Source organism: Dendrobates tinctorius, unplaced genomic scaffold (genome assembly GCF_039654945.1).
Source record: "Dendrobates tinctorius isolate UK_male_01 unplaced genomic scaffold, ASM3965494v1 ptg000057l, whole genome shotgun sequence".
NCBI lineage: Eukaryota > Metazoa > Chordata > Amphibia > Anura > Dendrobatidae > Dendrobates > Dendrobates tinctorius.
The window spans coordinates 765,975-788,171 of NW_027361725.1; the positions used below are offsets into that span (position 1 = coordinate 765,975).

A 22,197-nucleotide genomic window follows, 5' to 3' on the forward strand; every position below is an offset into this window, starting at 1 on the left:
TCCCCGGACCGGCGGCCATATTCCCGGCGTCCATGCTCCTGGAGGCCACCGCAACATGGCGGTGGCCACCAAGGGAAGTGCGGAGGCCTCCGGGCTGCGAAGAAATGCCGGCGGAGCCGCCGCCCCTGCACCGGAGCACAGCCCGCTGCCACCAAGCACCGCAGAGCGCCGCCCGCTGCCACCACCGCACCGCAGAGCCCCGCCCGCTGCCACCAGGTTAGTACCGTGTATTGCGACCATAAGACGCACCCCCCACTTTCCCCCAAAATTTTGGGGGAAAAAAGTGCGTCTTATGGTCGGAAAAATACGGTATATAGAGGTAAAATTATGTTCTCCTCATGAGCATCTATGCCTCTTTAATAATAATAATAATAATAATAATAATAATCTTTATTTATATAGCGCCAACATATTCCGCAGCGCTTTACAGTTGAACAGTTTCAAACACAACAGTCATAAGTAACAACGTTAACAATACAATAATTAAAGCGAAATAAGACGACCCTGCTCGTGGGAGCTTACAATCTACAATGAGGTGGGGGAGATACAAAGCACAGGTTTGTATTTACAATGATGTATTTATAATGCTGGTCCAGCCATCTTCAGGGGGTGGGGGTTAGATGGAGATAGTGAATGGGCTACACACACACACACACAAACATAACATGATTTTGATTACTGAATGTGATAGGCCGCTCTGAACAAATGTGTTTTGAGTGAGCGCCTAAAACTATGCAAATTGCGGATGGTCCTAATATCTTGGGGTAGAGCATTCCAGAGAATTGGCGCAGCACGGGAGAAGTCTTGGAGTCGGGAGTGGGAGGTACGGATTAGGGCAGAGGTTAGTCGAAAGTCATTTGCAGAGCGCAGCGGTCGGTTAGGCCGATAGACAGAAATGAGGGAGGAGATGTAAGGGGGTGCCGCACTGTGGAGAGCTTTGTGGGTGAGAACAAGTACTTTGAATTGTACCCTGTAATGAATTGGCAGCCAGTGTAACGACTGGCGAAGAGCGGACGCGTCTGAGTAACGATTAGCCAGATGGACAACCCTGGCTGCTGCATTAAGGATAGACTGGAGAGGGGAGAGTCGAGTGAGAGGGAGGCCAATTAATAGAGCATTACAGTAGTCCAGGCGGGAGTGGATCAGGGCGACAGTGAGAGTTTTTGTTGTTTCCATGGTGAGAAAAGGGCGGATTCTAGAGATGTTCTTTAGGTGTAAGCGGCACGAGCAGGCAAGAGATTGTATATGGGAGGTGAAGGAGAGATCGGAGTCAAACATAACACCCAGATAGCGCGCCCGCTGTCGGGGTGTTATTATGGTGCCACCCACAGAGAGGGAAATGTCAGATTTAGGGAGGTTGGTAGATGGTGGGAGCAGAAGAAGTTCAGTTTTGGAGAGGTTGAGTTTTAGATAGAGAGCATACATGATGTTGGAGACTGCAGACAGACAGTCAGTGGCGTTCTGTAGTACAGCGGAGGTAAGGTCAGGGGATGATGTGTACAGTTGTGTGTCATCAGCATAAAGATGGTACTGAAAGCCAAATCTGCTGATGGTCTGTCCAATTGGGGCCGTGTAGAGAAAGAAGAGAAGGGGGCCAAGGACTGAGCCCTGAGGTACCCCAACAGCGAGAGGAAGAGGAGATGAAGTGGAGCCAGAAAACAGAACACTGAAGGAGCGGTTGGAAAGATAGGAGGAGAACCAGGAAAGAGCAGTGTCCTTAATGCCTAGTGACTGGAGCCTAGAGAGTAGGAGAGGATGGTCAACAGTGTCGAAAGCTGCAGAAAGGTCGAGAAGAATGAGCAGAGTGGTCACCATTAAGTTTTGCTGTCAGAAGGTCATTGGTCACTTTGATGAGTGCAGTTTCTGTCGAATGTAGGGGGCGGAAACCGGACTGTGAAGGGTCTAGGAGGGAGTGAGTGGAGAGGTAACGGGTAAGGCGGGAGTATATCAGGCGCTCCAAGAGTTTAGAGATGAAGGGGAGATTGGAGACTGGTCTGTAGTTGTTTGTGCAGGATGGGTCGAGGGTGGGTTTCTTTAGTAATGGAGTAATGATAGTGTTTGAAGGAGGAGGGGAAGATGCCAGAGGAGAGGGAGAGACTAAAGATTGTAGTTAGGTGAGTTGTGACGACTGGAGAGAGAGACTGGAGGAGATGTGAGGGAATGGGGTCGGTTGTGCATGTAGTCGGACGAGAAGAGGAGAGGAGCCTGGAGACTTCTTCTTCTGTGATCGGATCGAATGTGGAGAGTGAGCCAGGGGAAATGCAGGGAGGGATGGGAGTCACTGAATTTGGTGATTGGGAGCGGATTTCCTGACGGATATTGTCTATTTTCTCTATAAAGTGGGAGGCAAGGTCATCAGCGCAAATGTCTGTGATAGGGGCTTGTGCTTTTGGCCTGAGGAGGTAGTGAAAGGTGTCAAAAAGTTTCTTGGGGTTGTTGGATAGTGAGGAGATCAGGGTGGTGAAGTAGGTCTGTTTGGCGAGGTGAAGGGCAGAGTTATATGTCCTTAACATAAATTTGAAGTGTATGAAGTCTTCTGGTGTGCGTGTTTTCCTCCATAAGCGTTCAGCACACCTAGAGCATCGCTGGAGAAATCGGGTTTGCGATGTGAGTCAGGGCTGTTTCACTCTGTGTTTGGAGGTTCTGAGGGTGAGGGGAGCTACTTGGTCAAGGGTGCTTCTAAGAGTGTCATTGAAGTGATGTACAGCCAGATCAGGACAGGACAAAGAAGAGATTGGGGACAATGATGAGTGTAGGGAGTCTGAAAGTGTATGAGGGTTAATGGCTTGTAGATTTCTGACTGAATGGTAGTTAAGAGGGTGCTGGGGTGAGCGAGGATTTGTGAGTGTAAAGGAGAGAATGTTGTGGTCAGAGAGGGGAAGCGGTGAGTTATCTAGGTAGGAGATTGAGCAGAGCCGGGCGAAAACCAGGTCCAGGGTGTTACCGTCTTTGTGTGTTTCAGAGGTTGAGAGCTGAGAGAGGCCTAGAGAAGTGGTTAGTGATAGAAGCTGGGATGCAGATGTGGAAGTGGGGCTGTTAATGGGGATGTTGAAGTCTCCCAGGATAAGGGTTGGTAGTTCTGAGGACATGAAGTGCGGCAGCCAGGCAGAGAAATGGTCCAGGAAGTGGGTGGGTGAGCCTGGGGGCCGGTATATGACCGCTACTCTGAGGGAGAGGGGACGAAAGAGCCTGATGGTGTGGACTTCAAAAGAAGGTAATGAGAGTGATGGAACTGGGGGGATGACCTGGAAAGTGCATTGTGGGGACAGGAGTATGCCGACTCCACCACCAGGTCTGTTTGTCGGTCTCGGGGAATGGGAGAATTGTAAGCCACCATGGGAAATGGCAGCAGGGGAGACAGTGTCAGAATCCTGAATCCAGGTTTCCGTGAGGGCCAACAGATTCAGTGAGTTTTTCAGAAAGTAATTGTGTAGGAAAGGAAGCTTGTTGCATACAGACCGTGGATTCCAAAGGGCACAATTGAAAGAAGGAGATGAAGGAGTGCAAATAATATTAGTAAGATTATTAAGGTTTCGATGTGAGGTAGGGTAGGGGTTGAGGGAGATGTCCCCTGAAAACAGTAGGAGCAGGAAGATAAAGAGCAAGTAGTTTTTGGAATTGTATGAAGATTTTTTGTGCAGTGTGTTTGGGCAAGATGGGCTGAGGTTTTTTAAGAAGGTGAGAAGTGCATGGGAGCTGTACATGGGAGAAGGAAAGAGAGAGGAGCCGATGTGAATGAGTCGTGATGGAGGGGGGATTGGTCGGTGAAAGTGGATTGCAAGAGAACATAGGAGGATAGGAATAAGGCACATGGATAAAAGAGAGAGCAGAGTGTGGGTTACCTGACTAACTGCCATGTAATAACTGCTGTATCCCGACGCTTATCTTCGTGACGCTTTGCTTCTGTGATGCGTGCACCCCCACATGCGTGCACCCCTATGGATGGTTCTAAATTTATAGTCCAGACTGCAGGGTCAGAAGAGATGGATTGTGGGAACTGGTTGAGGATAATTTGGCAGCTGGGGTCAGCACACCAGGGGTTTTTTTTTTTGGATGATCAAAGACATTCAGCCTGGCAACATCTATTTTAACACCTCCACCAGATAAGATCTACACTGATCCCAGTCATGGAAATGCAACAGTGAGTTTTAAGTACAATGCACCAAATGATTTATAACAATGAATTAGCAGACACATTAAAATATGTTTCTAGATGGTAAAGCAGCAGATGACATAGCAGACAGCAAGCAGAGGTGGGAATTTTTACCATTAGAGTCTATTGCAGCAGATGAGACAGCAATCAGAGGTGGGAAGTTGTACCATTTGAATATGTTGTAGAAGACAGCAAGCAGAGGGAATTTTTACCATTAGAGTCTATTGCAGCAGATAAGACAGCAATCAGAGGTGGGAAGTTGTACCATTTGAATATGTTGCAGAAGACAGCAAGCAGAGGGAATTTTTAATGCATCCCATTATTTTATTTGCCTTTGCAGCAGCTGCCTGACACTGGCCACTAAATGTGAGTTTGTCGTCCACCCATACACCCAGGTCTTTTTCAGTGACTGTTTTGCCCAGTGTTTTACAATTACGCACATAATTATACATCTTGTTCGTTCTACCCAAGTGCATGACCTTACATTTATCCCCATTAAAGCTCATTTGCCATTTATCAGCCCAAACTTCTAGTTTACATAAATCCTCCTGTAATATAAAATTGTCCTCCTCTGTATTGATTACCCTGCAGAGTTTAGTGTCATCTGCAAATATTGAAATTCTACTCTCTATGCCCCCTACAAGGTTATTAATAAATATGTTAAAAAGAAACAGGCCCAATACTGACCCCTGTGGTACCCCACGGCTAACAGTGACCCAGTCTGAGTGTGCTCCATTAATAACCACCCTTTGTTTCCTATCCCTGAGCCAGTTCTTAACCCACCTACACATATTTTCCCCTATCCCCATTGTTCTCATTTTATGTATCAATTTTTTGTGTGGCACTGTATCAAAAGCTTTTGAAAAGTCCATGTACACCACGTCCACTGCATTCCCTTGCTCCAGTCCGGAACTTACCTCTTCATAAAAGCTTATCAGATTAGTCTGACAAGAACGGTCCCTTGTAAACCCATGTTGATATAGGGTCATGAGGTTATTCTTCTCCAGATACTCCAGTATAGTATCTCTTAGAAAACCTTCCAGGATTTTACCCACAGTTGAGGTTAAACTTACTGGCCTATAATTTCCAAGTTCAGTTTTTGTCCCCTTTTTGAATATTGGCACCACATTTGCTATACGCCAGTCCTGTGGTACAGACCCTGTTATTATGGAATCTTTAAAGATTAAAAATAATGGTCTATCTATGACTGTACTTAATTCCTGCAGTACTCGGAGGTGTATCTCATCCGGGCTCGGGGATTTGTCAATTTTAGTGATTTTTAGACGCCACCGTACTTCCTGCTGGGTTAAGCAGCTGACATTTAATGGAGAATTTTTATCCCTGATCATGTTATCCATCATGGGATTTTCTTGTGTAAATACTGTTGAAAAAAAGTCATTTAGCATATTGGCTTTTTCCTCATCCTCATCCACCATTTCACCCAGACTATTTTTAAGGGGACCAACACTATCATTTTTTAGTTTCTTACTATTTATGTAGTTAAAGAATATTTTGGGATTATTTTTACTTTCTCTGGCAATGAGTCTCTCTGTCTCAATCTTTGCTGTCTTGATTTGCTTTTTACAGAATTTATTTAATTTTCTGTATTTATTTAATTCCTCATCACTACCTACTTGCTTTAATTCTCTAAATGCTTTATTTTTATCTCTTATTGCGCCCCTTACAGCTCTATTTAGCCATAGTGGTTTCCTCCTATTTCTAGCATGTTTATTCCCATACGGTATATATTGTGCACAGGTCCTATTCAGGATGCTAATAAACGTCTCCCATTTTCTTTGTGTATTTTTATGTCTCAGGATATCGTCCCAGTTAATTGCACCAAGATCATCTCTCATCCGTTGGAAATTTGCTTTCCTGGTTTAGTGTCCTTGTAACCCCTCTACTACACATCTTATTAAAGGATACATGAACTCTTATTATTTAGTGATCACTATTACCCAAGTGACCCTCAACCCTTACATTTGATATGCGGTCTGGCCTGTTGGTTAATATTAGGTCTAGCAGTGCCCCCCCCTCTTGTTGGGTCCTGAACCAGTTGTGAAAGGTAATTGTCTCTCATAGTTGTCAGAAACCTATTACCTTTGCCGGAACTGCAGGTTTCTGTTCCCCAATGTATTTCAGGGTAGTTGAAGTCCCCCATAATAATGACTTCTCCTTGAGTCGCCCCTTCATCTATTTGCTTTATGAGGATATTCTCTGTTGCTTCCATTATTTTTGGAGACTTGTAACAAACCCCTATCAGTAATTTATTATTTTTCCCCCCTCCCCTTATCTCTACCCACAGGGACTCTACATTTTCATTAGACTCATATATATTATCACGCAGGATGGGTTTTAAGGATGATTTTACATATAAACACACGCCTCCCCCTCGCTTATTTGTACGGTCATTTCTGAACAGACTATAGCCCTGTAAATTAACCGCCCAGTCATTGCTCTCGTCCAGCCATGTCTCAGATATCCCCACCATGTCATAATTATGTTCCAACAACATTAACTCCAATTCCTCCATTTTGTTGGCGAGGCTTCTGGCATTAGTATACATGCACTTTATGTATCTCTCTGTACCTCTATTCTTTCTTAAATTATTAACTGTTCTAACCCCACCCCCATGCCACCCCCTCCCCCAATTTCATTATTTGTGCCCAGGTCTCTATCTGCACTGTCTTCCCCTCCTATGAAAGGAATACCCTCCCCCCCCCCCCGTCCCTAGTATAAACACTCCTCCAACCCTCTAGCCATTTTCTCCCCCAGCACAGCTGCACCCTCCCCATTGAGGTGCAGCCCGTCCCTAGCGTAGAACCTGTAGCCAACTGAGAAGTCGGCCCAGTTCTGCAGGAACCCAAACCCCTCCTTCCTACACCAATTCCTGAGCCACTTATTAACCTCCCTAATCTCCCATTGCCTCTGTGGGGTGGCACGTGGTACAGGAAGTATTTCCGAAAATACCACCTTGGAGGTCCTTGCTTTAAGCTTACAGCCTAATTCCCTGAAATCATCTTTAAGGACCTTCCACCTACCTCTAACTTAGTCATTTGTGCCAATGTGCACCATGACCGCTGGATCCTCACCAGCCCCTCCCAGTAATCTGTCAACCCGATCAGCGATGTGTCGGACTTGAGCGCCAGGTAGGCAGCACACCGTTCGACGATCCCTGTCTTTGTGACAGATGGCCCTATCTGTTCCCCTAATAATTGAGTCCCCCCACTACCAGCACCTGTCTGGCCTGCCCTACTCTCCTATTTCCCCCCTTACTGGAGCAGACACTCCTCCGGCTTTCAGAGGACATGCCTTGCTGCAGCAGTGCTACTCCTGCACTAACACTCCTCTCATCTGCCAACTTAGCAAACTTATTGGGGTGTGCCCGATCAGGACTAGCCTCCCTGGTGCTCTTCCCTCTACCCCGCCTTCTGTCACCCAGCTAGCTGCTTCATTGTCCTGCAGCTCCAACCTAGCATCCCCTCCTCATCTATCCCATTAAGCGTCTGCTCAGTGAGCAGAAGACTCCTTTCCATATTGTCTATGGATCTCAGTGTTGCCAGCTACACATTTAGATCCAGTATCTGGGCTTCCAAATGCACAACGTAAATCAGAAGAACTATACCACATTTCTAATTGAAGGTATTTGCTAATACTATTACACCTATTACATATTGGGATAGGAACTTAGAGATGAGAATACCCCGTTAAGTTACAGCTTAACAACAATGTTGTGTCACAGATCTGCTGCAGCCAATACATGGCTGTGTGAATATTCCCTTCAGAGAGCAAGACAAAAATTCACGTGACCCACCGGGAATGGCTCTGCTGGGGGAAGTGAGTATCCATAGTTGTTATTTGCAATGGGCCCCTAAAGTGATAAAAATGTAGTTGTCAAATTGTAGGCAACCCCTTTATCCACGATAATGCCTGAGGATTGTCCCTGAGAATTCATTCTCCCGGCCATCTGCTGTCCATGGACCTACATCAAAGGCCTCATCCTGCTGTGGATGATATGTGTGGCAAAGTCGGCGCTTTAGTTTAGAGCAGGGGTGGGGAATCTCAGGCCCGTGGGCCTTTTACAGCCCTCGATGACTTTTCCATAGGCCCCCGGGCAGATTGCCGGAAACCACTGCACTCGGGCCAGCAGCTATATTTAAAGCATCCTTTTTTATGGAGCAGGGTCACAATCGTGAAACTTAAAGGAGTTGTGCAGGACGTTTTTTTTTTATTATGGTAGTTGAATGGTAGGTACAAAAAAAATAAGATAGTCCTGGAAAACCCCTTTACCACAATGTGATTCTGCTGGTGGTCAGCAAGTGGTCTAAAAAATAGGACAGGACAAGTAATGCCTAGACAAACAGGGACGCTGTGTCCAGATATTGTCAGACTTCCCAGAATGAGAGTGCGTCCTGAGAAAGCTGAGAATCACGGTGTAGGACTCCTAACTACAATGCGACGGGTTCCTCTGAAACTAATAACTCTTACTCGCAATTGACCAGGGTGGATAGGGATGCATCCATCTTCTCGATTGGTGGGATCTGTGCGTACAACTTCACTTCTTTGGCTTCGACAGCTTTCTGTCCCATCTTTTCTTCCTAATTAGAACACATCAAAAGTTGTATCAAAACGAAAATATCACAGATAATCCACAGAAGGACGACCAACAATTATCTGTAAGATTTTTTGGAACATAGTACTTTCTATATTTTTGGAACACATCTTTTCTTTTAATCTAACACTGCCACCTTTATAATCCTATAACCCCACTCAAATGATGACCCCCCCTGACCCTATTTACCCTCCATTTGCCATGGAAACCGTCCTACTGTAGTTTCAACTCATGGTCGATCATGCACAGTACAGTCTCTCTCAGCTAGCTTCATGCCCGTATACCTCTGCTCCGTGGTGTGTCTAAAAGGAACCTTCTACTGTGAGACAATGTACTGCAAGATGGTGTTGTGAACACATGCTGAGAGGAGAGATGTACGTCAGAATAGGCTGTATACAAGGGGCTAAAAGGAGAGATACACTGCAGAGCCGGGGCTCTATATGCAGGGGACAGAAAAGAGAATGTACTGCAGGACTGATAGGATGATATAGCAGGAGTGTGCTGAGAGGAGAGATGTACTTCAGGAGGATGCTGAGAGAAGAGATGTACTGTTGGAGGGGGCTATGTGTACAGGGGACAGAAACTAGAATGCAGGATGAGGCTGTATGCAGAGGCTGAGATTAGTTAAAGGGGTATTACCATCTCAAAGATCCTATCCTAATATGTAGTAGATGTAATAATAATAATAATCATAAATATTAGCAAATAGCTCCAATTAGAAATATAGTATAGTTTTTCTGATTTGCTATGTCTCTTTCCTCATTGCAGTAGCTTAAGTCCATGATTACAACTACTAGCAACTAGTTGTCACTATATGAGTGGTCGCAACCATGGATACCTAAGCTACTGCAATGCCCTGCACATGAGGAAAGCGAAATAGTGAATAAGAAGAACTATACTCGATTTCTAATTGGAGGTATTTTCTAATATTATTATTATTACACCTACTACAAATTGGGATAGGATCTTGGAAATAGGAATACCCATTTGGCTACACGATGCAGATTTGCTGCGGATCTGCAGCGGATTTTTCCGCGCAGAAACGCTGCAGATCCGCACTGTGATTTCCAGTACAATGTAAATCAATGGAAAAAAAAAAAGCAGTGCAGATGGTGCAGAAAAATCAGTGCGGAATTGCTGTGGATTTAAAAGAAGTGCATGTCACTTCTTTTGTGCGGATCTGCAGCGTTTCTGGACCCCTGCATGATAGAAATCCGCAGTGGCAAAAACTGCAGAAAATCCGCATCAATTCCACGGCAAATCCGCACAAAATCCGCATTAAAAACAGCGGCAAAACCGCGGCTGCGGATTCTGCCAGGAGATGCGGATTTTGTGCAGAAAATTCTACAACACTTTTCCTACGTGTGCACATAGCCTTTAAGTTCTGTTTGTTACCTGCTGATGAAAGACGACTGTTGTGAAATTGCACATGTCGCACTATTGATACATATGGCAGAAGATTATCTTCTGCTATATGCACCAATAGAGCAGCATTTGGAGTTTCACACAAAAATTCTGTCAGCAGTAGGCAAAAAACATAGCTCTTCACTACTGTTGTGGAGTATGGGAAAGAGAGCTGGGTTCTACGATCACAAACTCCAGCTAACAATGATGTAGAATCACACTGGCAGTTATACTGTTGATGGCAGAAGATAAAATCGGTCAGGCAGGGTATTGTACAGGAGCAGACAGTCCACAGAAGCATAATGTGAATTCTACACTTAAGATTAGCTTGGCAACTCAGAAAGTTGGAGTAAGGGTACCGTTACACCTAGCGACTCACCAGCGATCCCGACCAGCGATATGACGCGGTCAGGATCGCTGGTGAATCGCTGGGTGGTCGCTAGTGAGCTGCCACACAGGCAGATCTCACCAGCGACATTGCAGGGGATGGGGATCGCTACTTACCTGTCACACCAGGCGATCCTGCGTCCTCCCGCCTGGCTCCACGCGTCGCTCGTCGTCACAGCAGGAAGCGCCACAGAAAGCAGACGACGAGGAATGGTCCAGCAGCTTCTCGCGCGATCAGCGATAACCAGCGGGGGAGCCGGTCGGAGGTAAGTATCACATGCAGCGATATCGCTAGCAATATCGCTGTAACGTCACAAAATTGGTGACTTTACAGCGATATTGCTAGCGATATCACAGTGTGTAACGGGGGCTTAAGTCAGGAGCACACAGGAGAGAGGAGGGGCCTACAGCACTTAGAAGCAAGTGCTGCTGGGAAATGAAGTTTAGTCGCTATGAATAGGACTGTCCATTCAGCTGTGTGAAGCTGGATGCACCAAGGGGCAGACAGATGAAAAACACACAAAATATACAAAAAAAAACAGACATTATGTTGGGCATAGACTTTATAGTAATCATAAGTATGCATTTAATGTGCTTTGCAAAAAAATTATGCAATTCTATGAATAACCCTTTAAAGACTGCAGCAGATTCACTGTTACATTATAAACTAATGTGACACAGAAGAACAGACACTTACCCATTTGGATAAAGCGTCTTTAATAGTTGTTGCTTTAGCCTAAAACAAAAGACAAGAACAAATAAAATTAGGGGGACAGGAGTTGTCCTGAGCAAACAGACTTTACAATGCAGAAACACAGGGCTTGTACAGGGTGTTTCCCCTCGCTACTATACCCGGAAAAGGTGCTGGAACGTATATAAGAGACGGTCGACCATACTGAAATTTGAACTGTACATACTTTGGTTCATAAGTAGTGAGCGTGCAATGAACCTCAGCGCCAAGAAACATCCTCGCCTCGGCCACCCCACCGGCCGTCTCCACTGCAAGATAGACTTGCTGCACGCCGGTAGATTATTTCTGGTGCTTTCATTTCATTCCTGCCGAATTCCTTCTTCATTTGTTAATGTACAGATACAGTTTGGAGGAGCGTGGTTTTCATTGTGAAAACTTATTGGAAAACTGAGTCCTTAAAGAGGTGCCAAAGTGAGTTTCTAAAGGAGTGTGGAGGTCGAAATCCACAATCCCAAAAGTGTATTCTGTTATTGGTGAATAAGCTGGAACGTACAGGAACATTGCTGGATAGGCATAATGGAGGATGTCCAAAGATGTCAGCCGGCTTCTTTCCTTGGGTCCATTTGAAAGGTTGGGTGTACAGTAACAAGCCACAAACTTCACCAGCTCTCCGAGAGAACTAACGGCAAGAAATTCAGGCTATGACCCTAGACATCCTAGGTAATACGTTCATCAATATGAGATGGCGCATGCAGGCGTGCTTGGATGCGAATGGTGGATATTTTCAACACCTGCTTTAAAACATCAGTTTCTCATGAACCAAAGTATGTAGAGTACAAATTTCAGTACGATACATCGTCTCTTTTAGAATTTAAATACATTTTTCTGGGTAATGTAGCGAGTGAATCACCTTGTATTGACCTCTGTTTGGGATGCTGGCAGATATTCCATGAATTTTATGACAGTAAAAACTGAAATCTGCAGCACTATTCTTGAAGTCTACAACTAATTTAACTGGGCTTTGTACATTACTACAACTCCAGAAACAGAAAGGATTAGTACGGTATTCCAATTACTACAAGTCATCACTAATCCACAAGATAGGGGATAAATTGTGGATCAGTAGAGTTCTGACTGATAACAATCCCACCAAATGCCATATAAATGGAGAGTGAGTCACGTGTGTACGCTACTGCTCCTTTCAATCTCTGCAGAGCTGCCGGGGTTGGATGATTACTGCACTTGTCTCTCGACGTCTTTTACACATCCACCCTATTATCCCAGGCTCCATGTCCTTCCCCTGGACCCGCTGCCCGCTGTTGTGCTCCACGCTGGGTTTTGCAAGTTGCTTGGCGTGGATCAAAGACAATCTCCCTAGACCTATTTAAGGTTGGTGCGCTTCACCTTCTGTGCTTTAATTGCTCCCATCCTTGCTGGGTTCCACTTTATCCATCCTCACTTCCCACACAGACGCCTGGCGTCCATGTCCCCACCCGGACCTGAGGCATAGAGCATCCACCTCACAAGGCAAGCCTAACACCGGCAACACTGTAAAGACTGAATGTAGCGGCGAATCACCGCTCAATTCAACCAGGGGACACAAGTTCTGGCGATCGATGGGGGTCTCAGTGGTCAGGCCTTACGTCATCCACAGATCACAGTGAATCATCCACATCAATCAAGGCAGTAAGACAGATGCAGAGACTGAGTACATACCCCCCCAAAAAAAAATCACCGTCGGAACGGACTGTGTTGTATTCCAAAAGTATAAAAGGTTTTTTGACATAAGCAGGGGAAGTTAGGGGGTTACATACAGGTCGATAGAGAATAGAGCAGCTAAAGGTAGTGGCTCTAGATTATATTGAAAAAACCTGGTGAAAAGTTCCCTTTACAGAGGACCTGTCACTTGCCAAAAATATGTAGTTTGCCACTGTTCTCCAGAATCTGGCTTTTCTGTGGGGTTTTTTTTTCTGATCCTGAGGTACAGCCTCGTCTTCCCTATATATAAATTGACATTTTTTTTAGCCAAGTGGAAGTGGTACTCAAGAAGACAAACAGAAAGCACAGGAGCGAATGTGCGTGGCCATACTACTACATGGATGACTATGGGCTGTGCATAGTACTACATGGATGACTATGGGCTGTGCATAGTACTACATGGATGACTATGGGCTGTGCATAGTACTACATGGATGACTATGGGCTGTGCATAGTACTACATGGATGACTATGGGCTGTGCATAGTACTACATGGATGACTATGGGCTGTGCATAGTACTACATGGATGACTATGGGCTGTGCTAGTACTACATGGATGACTATGGGCTGTGCTAGTACTACATGGATGACTATGGGCTGTGCATAGTACTACATGGATGACTATGGGCTGTGCTAGTACTACATGGATGACTATGGGTTGTGCATAGTACTACATGGATGACTATGGGCTGTTCATAGTACTACATGGATGACTATGGGCTGTTCATAGTACTACATGGATGACTATGGGCTGTGCATAGTACTACATCGATGACTATGGGTTGTGCATAGTACTACATGGATGATTATGGGTTGTGCATAGTACTACATGGATGACTATGGGTTGTGCATAGTACTACATGGATGACTATGGGTTGTGCATAGTACTACATGGATGACTATGGGTTGTGCATAGTACTACATGGATGACTATGGGTTGTGCATAGTACTACATGGATGACTATGGGTTGTGCATAGTACTACATGGATGACTATGGGTTGTGCATAGTACTACATGGATGACTATGGGTTGTGCATAGTACTACATGGATGACTATGGGTTGTGCATAGTACTACATGGATGACTATGGGTTGTGCATAGTACTACATGGATGACTATGGGTTGTGCATAGTACTACATGGATGACTATGGGTTGTGCATAGTACTACATGGATGACTATGGGTTGTGCATAGTACTACATGGATGACTATGGGCTGTGCATAGTACTACATGGATGACTATGGGCTGTGCATAGTACTACATGGATGACTATGGGTTGTGCATAGTACTACATGGATGACTATGGGTTGTGCATAGTACTACATGGATGACTATGGGCTGTGCATAGTACTACATGGATGACTAAATGCTGTGACTATGGGCTATACATTATTCTATACGGAGAACTAGTGCATTATACTACATGGATGACTATGGGTTGTGCATTATACTACATGGATGATTAAATGCTGATACTATGGGCTGTGCATCATATTACATTGATGACTATGGACTATGCATTGTTCTATATGGAGGGCTATGGGGGTGCGTTATACTATGTTCTAGGATTATGGGGAGAGCATTTTACTTCTGCTATGGGGCCCCCATGGCTTCGATGTAAGCCCCTGGTGAGTATTATGGTTTAATTTTTTCTATACATTAAAGAACAGTGCCAGAACAGGGGACAAATACCAGGAATGAGGACATACAGTGGGGAAAAAAGTATTTAGTCAGCGACCAATTGTGCAAGTTCTCCACTTAAAAAGATGAGAGAGGCCTGTAATTGACATCATAGGTAGACCACAACTATGAGAGTCAAAATGAGAAAACATATCCAGAAAATCACCTTGTCTGATTTGGCAACATTTATTTTGCAAATTATGGTGGAAAATAAGTATTTGGTCACCTAAAAACATACAAGATTTCTGGCTCTCACAGACCTGTAACTTCTTCTTTAACCCCTTCACCCCCAAGGGTGGTTTGCACGTTCATGACCGGGCCAATTTTTACAATTCTGACCACTGTACCTTTATGAGGTCATAACTCTCGAACGCTTCCATGGATCCCGGTGATTCTGACATTGTTTTCTCGTGACATATTGTACTTCATGATAGTGGTAAAATTTCATTCAAATAACTTGCGTTTATTTGTGAGAAAAACGGAAATTTGGCGAAAATTTTGAAAATTTCGCAATTTTCCAACTTTGAATTTTTATGCCCTTAAATCACAGAGATACGGCACACAAAAAACTTGATAACTAACATTTCCCACATGTTTACTTTACATCAGCACAATTTTGGAACCAAAATTTTTTTTTGTTAGGAAGTTATAAGGGTTAAAAGTTGACCAGCGATTTCTCATTTTTACAACACCATTTTATTTTTAGGACCACATCACATTTGAAGCCACTTTGAGGGGTCTATATGATAGAAAATACCCAAAAGTGACACCATTCTAAAAACTGCACCCCTTAAGGTGCTCAAAACCACATTCAAGAAGTTTATTAACCCTTTAGGTGCGTCACAGGAATTTTTTTGAATATTTAAAAAAAAATGAACATCTAACTTTTTTTCATAAAAAAAATACTTCAGGTTCAATTTTTTTTATTTTACCAAGGGTAACAGGAGAAATTGAACTGCAAAAGTTATTGTGCAATTTGTCCTGAGTACGCAGATACCTGATATGTGGGGGGGAACGACTGTTTCGGCGCATGGCAGAGCTCAGAATGGAAGGAGCGCCGTTTGACTTCTTCAATGCAAAATTGGCTGGAATTCAGATTGGACGCCATGTCACGTTTGGAGAGTCCCTGATGTACCTAAACAGTGGAAACCCCCTACAAGTGACCCCATTTTAGAAACTAGACCCCCCAAGGAACTTATCTAGATATGTGGTGAGAACTTTGAGCCCACAAGGGCTTTACAGAAGTTTATAATGTACAGCGGTACAATTAAAAAATCATATTTTTTCCACAAAAATGATCTTTTCACCCCAATTTTTATTTTCCCAAGGGTAGCAGGACCCTAAAAGTTATTGTGCAATTTGTCCTGAGTACGCTGATACCCAACATGTGGGGGTAAACCACTATTTGGGCGCATGGCAGAGCTCGGAAGGGAAGCAGCGCCATTTGACGTTTTTGGCTGGAATTGAGATCGGACACCATGTCGCGTTTGGAAAACCCCTGATGTACCAAAACAGTGGAAACCCCCCACAAATGACACCATTTTGGAAAATAGACCCCCTAAGGAACTTATCTAGATGTGTGGTGAGGACTTTGAACCCCCATGGGCTTCACAGAAGTTTATAACATAAAGCCATACAATTAAAAAATCATATTTTTTCAACAAAAATGATCTTTTCACCCTCAATTCTTATTTTTCCAAGGGTAACAGGACCCTAAAAGTTATTGTGCAATTTGTCCTGAGTACGCTGATACCCCACATGTGGGGGTAAACCACTATTTGGGCGCATGGCAGAGCTTGGAAGGGAAGCAGCGCCATTTGACGTTTTTGGCTGGAATTGAGATTGGACACCATGTCGCGTTTGGAAAACCCCTGATGTACCAAAACAGTGGAAACCCCCCACAAATGACACCATTTTGGAAACTAGACCCCCTAAGGAACTTATCTAGATGTGTGGTGAGAACTTTGAACCCCCATGGGCTTCACAGAAGTTTATAACATAAAGCCATACAATTAAAAAATCATATTTTTTCCACAAAAATGATCTTTTCACCCTCAATTCTTATTTTTCCAAGGGTAACAGGACCCTAAAAGTTATTGTGCAATTTGTCCTAAGTACGCTGATACCCCACATGTGGGGGTAAACCACTATTTGGGCGCATGGCAGAGCTCGGAAGGGAAGCAGCGCCATTTGACGTTTTTGGCTGGAATTGAGATCGGACACCATGTCGCGTTTGGAAAACTCCTGATGTACCAAAACAGTGGAACCCCCCCACAAATGACACCATTTTGGAAACTAGACCCCCTAAGGAACTTATCTAGATGTGTGGTGAGCACTTTGACCCCCCCCGTGCGTCACAGAAGTTTACAACGCCCGGGCGTGAAAATAAAAAATTCGTATTTTTTCCACAAACATGATCTTTTAGTCACCATTTTTTTATTTTCCCAAGGGTACCAGGAGAAATTGGACCCCAAAAGTTGTTGTCCAATTTGTCCTGAGTACGCTGACACCCCATATGTGGGAGAAAACTACTGTATGGGCACACGTCGGGGCTCGGAAGGGAAGTAGTGACGTTTTGGAATGCAGACTTTGATGGAATGGTCTGCGGGTGTCATGTTGCCTTTGGAGAGCCCCTAATGTACCTAAACAGTGGAAACCCCCCACAAATGACACCATTTTGTAAACTAGACCCCCCAAGGAACTTATCTAGATGTGTGGTGAGCACTTTGACCCCCCCAGTGCTTCACAGAAGTTTACAACGCCCGGGCGTGAAAATAAAAAATTCGTATTTTTTCCACAAACATGATCTTTTAGTCACCATTTTTTTATTTTCCCAAGGGTACCAGGAGAAATTGGACCCCAAAAGTTGTTGTCCAATTTGTCCTGAGTACGCTGACACCCCATATGTGGGAGAAAACTACTGTATGGGCACACATCGGGGCTCGGAAGGGAAGTAGTGACGTTTTGGAATGCAGACTTTGATGGAATGGTCTGCGGGTGTCATGTTGCCTTTGGAGAGCCCTTAATGTACCTAAACAGTGGAAACCCCCCACAAATGACACCATTTTGTAAACTAGACCCCCCAAGGAACTTATCTAGATGTGTGGTGAGCACTTTGACCCCCCCAGTGCTTCACAGAAGTTTACAACGCCCGGGCGTGAAAATAAAAAATTCGTATTTTTTCCACAAACATGATCTTTTAGTCACCATTTTTTTATTTTCCCAAGGGTACCAGGAGAAATTGGACCCCAAAAGTTGTCCAATTTGTCCTGAGTACGCTGACACCCCATATGTGGGAGAAAACTACTGTATGGACACACGTCGGGGCTCGGAAGGGAAGCAGTGACGTTTTGGAATGCAGACTTTGATGGAATGGTCTGCGGGTGTCATGTGCGTTTGGAGAGCCCCTGATGTACCTAAACTATTGAAACTCCCCACAAGTGACCCCATTTTGGACACTAGACCCCCCACGGAACTTATCTAGATGTGTGGTGAGCACTTTGAACCCCCAAGTGCTTCACAGAAGTTTATAACACTCGGATGTGAAAATAAAAAAATCATTTTTTTCCACAAAAATGATATTTTTGCCCCCAATTTTTTATTTTCCTAAGGGTAACAGGAGAAATTGGACCCCAAAAATTGTTTTGCAATTTGTCCTGAGTAGGCTGCTACCCTACATGTGGGGGTAAAACACTGTTTGGGCGCATAGCAGAGCTTGGAAGGGAAGGAGCACCATTTGACTTTTTCAACTCAGAATTGGCTGGAATTGAGATCAGACGCCATGTTGCATTTGGAGAGCCCCTGATGTGCCCAAACAGTGGAAACCCCCAATTCTAACTCCAACCCGAACCCCAACACGCCCCTAACCCTAGCCCTAGCCCTAACCCTAGCCCTAACCCTAGCCCTAACCCTAACCCTACCCCAACACACCCCTAGCCCTAACCCTAGCCCTAACCCTAATGGAAAAATGGAAATAAATACATTTTTTTTATTTTATTATTTTTCCCTAACTAAGGGGGTGATAACGGGGGGTTTGATTTACTATTTATGGCGGTTTTTATGTTTGGCGGCTGTCGCACGCTAAAAGACGCTTTTTATTGTAAAAATAGTTTTTGCATCACCACATATTGAGAGCTATAATTTTTCCTTATTTTGACCCACCGAGTCATGTGAGGTCTTATTTTTTGCGGGACAAGTTGACGTTTTTATTGGTACCATTTTCGGGCACGTGAAATTTTTTGATCGCTTTTTATTCCGATTTTTGGGACGCAGAATGAACAAAAACCAGCGTTTCATGAATTTCTTTTGGGGGGGGTGCGTTTACACCGTTCCGCGTGCGGTAAAATTGATAAAGCGGTTTTATTCTTCGGGTCAGTACGGTTACAGCGATACCTCATTTAGGTCGTTTTTTTATGTTTTTGTCGGTTTTATGCAATGAAAACTATTTTATATAAAAAATAATTATTTTTGCATCGCTTTATTCTGCGAGTTATAACTTTTTTATTTTTTCGCTGATGATGCTGTGTGGCGGCTTGTTTTTTGCGGGACAAGATGACGTTTTCAGCGGTACCATGGATATTTATATGCGTCTTTTTGATCGCGCGTTATTGCACTTTTTGTTTGGCGGTATGATAATAAATCATTATTTTTTGCTTCGTTTTTTATTTTTTAAGGGGTTCGCTAAAGGGGTTAACTAATGGGACTGGTTTATATGGCCGGTCGTTACGGACGCGGCGATACCTAATATGTGTACTTTTATTGTTTTTTTTTTTTATTATTTTCAAAAAATGAATTTATTGGGGAATATTTTTTTTTTTTTTTTACTAATTTATTTGGCGATTTTCTTAAATTTATTTTTACACTTTTTTTTAATTTTTTTTTTACTTTATTACATAGTCCCAGGTGGGACATCACTGTCCTGTGACAGATCGCTGATCTGTCACATCACAGATCACTGTGACAGATCAGCAATCTGTCACAGGCAGTGCACAAGGCTTCCTCATGCCTGCGCTTTGCAGGCACTGAGGAAGCCAGCTTCCCCAGGCCCCCGAAGGCCCCCGTCGCCATCTTGGATTCGGGGGCCTGGAGGAAAGGAGCCCCCCGCAGCAGCGCTGCACATTGCGCTGCCGTGGGGGGCTCAGGGAAGCACGGAGGGAGCCCCCTCCCTGCCGATGCTTCCCTTTAACCCCCGGTACACCGCGATCATGTTTGATCGCGGTGTGCAAGGGGTTAACGTGTCGGGGGCGGTCCGTGACCGCCCCTGACACGTAGTGCCGGGTGTCAGCTGTGATAATCAGCTGACACCCGGCCGCAATCAGCGGCGCTCACCACGTGGGCGCCGCTGATCGCGGTAGACGTACTATCCCGTCCCCGGTCATACGGGCCCGGGTACCGTGGACGGGATAGTACGTCTCATGTCAGGAAGGGGTTAAAGGGCATGTCACACTAAGAGATATCGCTAGCAATATCGCTGTAACTAGTGACGTTATAGCGATATTGCTAGCGATATCTCTGTGTCTGATACTTACCTACGACCGGCTCCCCCGCTGATTATCGCTGATCGTGCGAGAACGTTCAGGGCTGTTTCTCGTCGTCAGCTTCCTGTGGCGCTTCCTGCTGTGAGGACGAGCGACGCGTGGAGCCGGGCGGGAGGACGTCAGGATCGCCTCGTCTGACAGGTAAGTAGCGACCCCCGACCCCTTCGATGTCGCTGGTGAGATCTGCCTGTGTGGCAGCTCACTAGCGACCACTTAGCGATGTACCAGCGATCCTGACCGCGTCATATCGCTGGTCGGGGTCGCTGGTACATCGCTAAGTGTGACAGTACCTTAAGAGGCTCCTCTTTCCTCCACTCATTACCTGTAGTAATGGCCCCTGTTTGAACTTATTATCAGTATAAAAGACACCTGTGCACACCCTCAAACAGTCTGACTCCAAACTCCACTATGGTGAAGACCAAAGAGCTGTCAAAGGACACCAGAAACAAAATTGTAGCCCTGCACCAGGCTGGGAAGACTGAATCTGCAATAGGCAAGCAGGTTGAAAAACAAACAAACAAAATCTCCTATTGCCTTTGACAGAAAAGGGGAAAAAAAAAAGTTATGACTCTTGAAAAAGCACAACTAAAAAAAAATCTGTCCCGGCTCGGCTTTTTTAGGGGTTCAGTTCCGCAGTGTGGTGACGCTTTCATCCGTGATCCAGCACCGTATGATACAGCGGAGGAAAGCCCGTGCCGCCATCACAACCGTCACCCCGGACGTGTGGGCCACAAGGATAGTTCTAGGACTGACCCCGTATGTCCTCCGTCAGCCCCATAGGGCACACTATAACGCTCCGTTACCGGCGGTGATAACAACGTTACAGTAAAGAGGCAGAACTATTCGCACAGGAATAGGAGGGTTTACTAACCATCTGGGATATAAAGGGTCAGCACACTACAAGTCCCAGCATTCCCTGCCTAAACCCTCACGCAGTGGGAAGACTGGGCTGAGCCCCGATGTAACACACGGCTTAATATGGTCAGATGCAGCCATGTCGCCCACAGCCTCATCACCGGCACCGCCCGAGTTACTGGGCCGCCGACCGTAAACCGACACGTTACCGGGAGCACAGCGCTCCGCCGCCGGTTACTCACCATGATTTCGTTGCTACAGTCGCGCAGCTGGGTGGTTGCTAGGAGACGAGTATTTTGAGCACGCATGCGCACTGTGGTGCCAGAACTCGACAACGGAAGTCGTGAGAGAGAAGAACAATGCAGACCGGAAAGAGAAAGTCACCGGAGCTCAGCTGCTAGAGACAGTCAGCATGGAGGGCAGCCTCCTCCCCAGCCTGCTGACATAGCTCTAGGGGTGCAGTGCTTTGGAATAGTGGAGTGCTGGCCTAGCAACCACAGTCTGCTCGGTGGCCATTGGGTACTCTTCCCGCCTTTTCTTCTTAGTTGTTCATTAACAGCTGTTCATTTATTCAAATGTTTTTCTCGTTCAGTAAAAAAAAAGTTTTACGCATTTTTTTTATGAAAAAATAAAAATATCAGCTTTTCCTAGCCATTCAGCAGTAATTTGACACGACAACCTCTTTTCACTGTTTTTTTTCCTCTGACCCATTGGCTTTAGCTTGAGGAAGTGATCTATGACACACACAAAAAAATTAATCATTTGCGTTTCTTAAAATCACTTTTCTTGCTTTGTGGTGCTCATTGGCAATTTTTTTCCACCAAATTCTTCAAAATGGAGAAACTAGGAGAAGAAAAAAAAAAGTGCGATATGGGTCTTATCCCAAAGACGTGAGTCCATCGGGTCATCAGGCCGAGGAAACACAGATGGGGTATGTTCACACTAGGAGTTTTTTCAGCTTTTTTTTCTGCTGCAAAACCTGATCTCTTGGCAGAAAAGAAGCTGCAAGAAAAAAGCATGTTTTCCTTGTTTTTTCATGCGGTTTTGGCATGCTAGATTTGTCTCTTGTGCATGCTGATAACGTTTAGTGCCAAGAAAGTCCTATATAATCAGGTTT

General features: G+C 44.9%; 1 protein-coding gene across 1 annotated transcript in view; it reads right to left on the reverse strand.

Moving 5' to 3' along the window:
* DNAL1 (dynein axonemal light chain 1) overlaps positions 1 to 21,781 on the reverse strand; it is a 37,973-nt gene extending 16,192 nt beyond the window's left edge. The window contains exons 1-3 of the mRNA XM_073577650.1: positions 21,323 to 21,781; positions 11,254 to 11,292; positions 8,642 to 8,751 (exon numbers count right to left, since the gene is read on the reverse strand). Of these exons, the coding sequence (XP_073433751.1) occupies positions 8,642 to 8,751; positions 11,254 to 11,292; positions 21,323 to 21,388 (215 nt within the window). The 5' untranslated portion in view covers positions 21,389 to 21,781. The remainder of the gene's footprint in view (positions 1 to 8,641; positions 8,752 to 11,253; positions 11,293 to 21,322) is intronic.
* Positions 21,782 to 22,197: the final 416 nt, after the last annotated feature.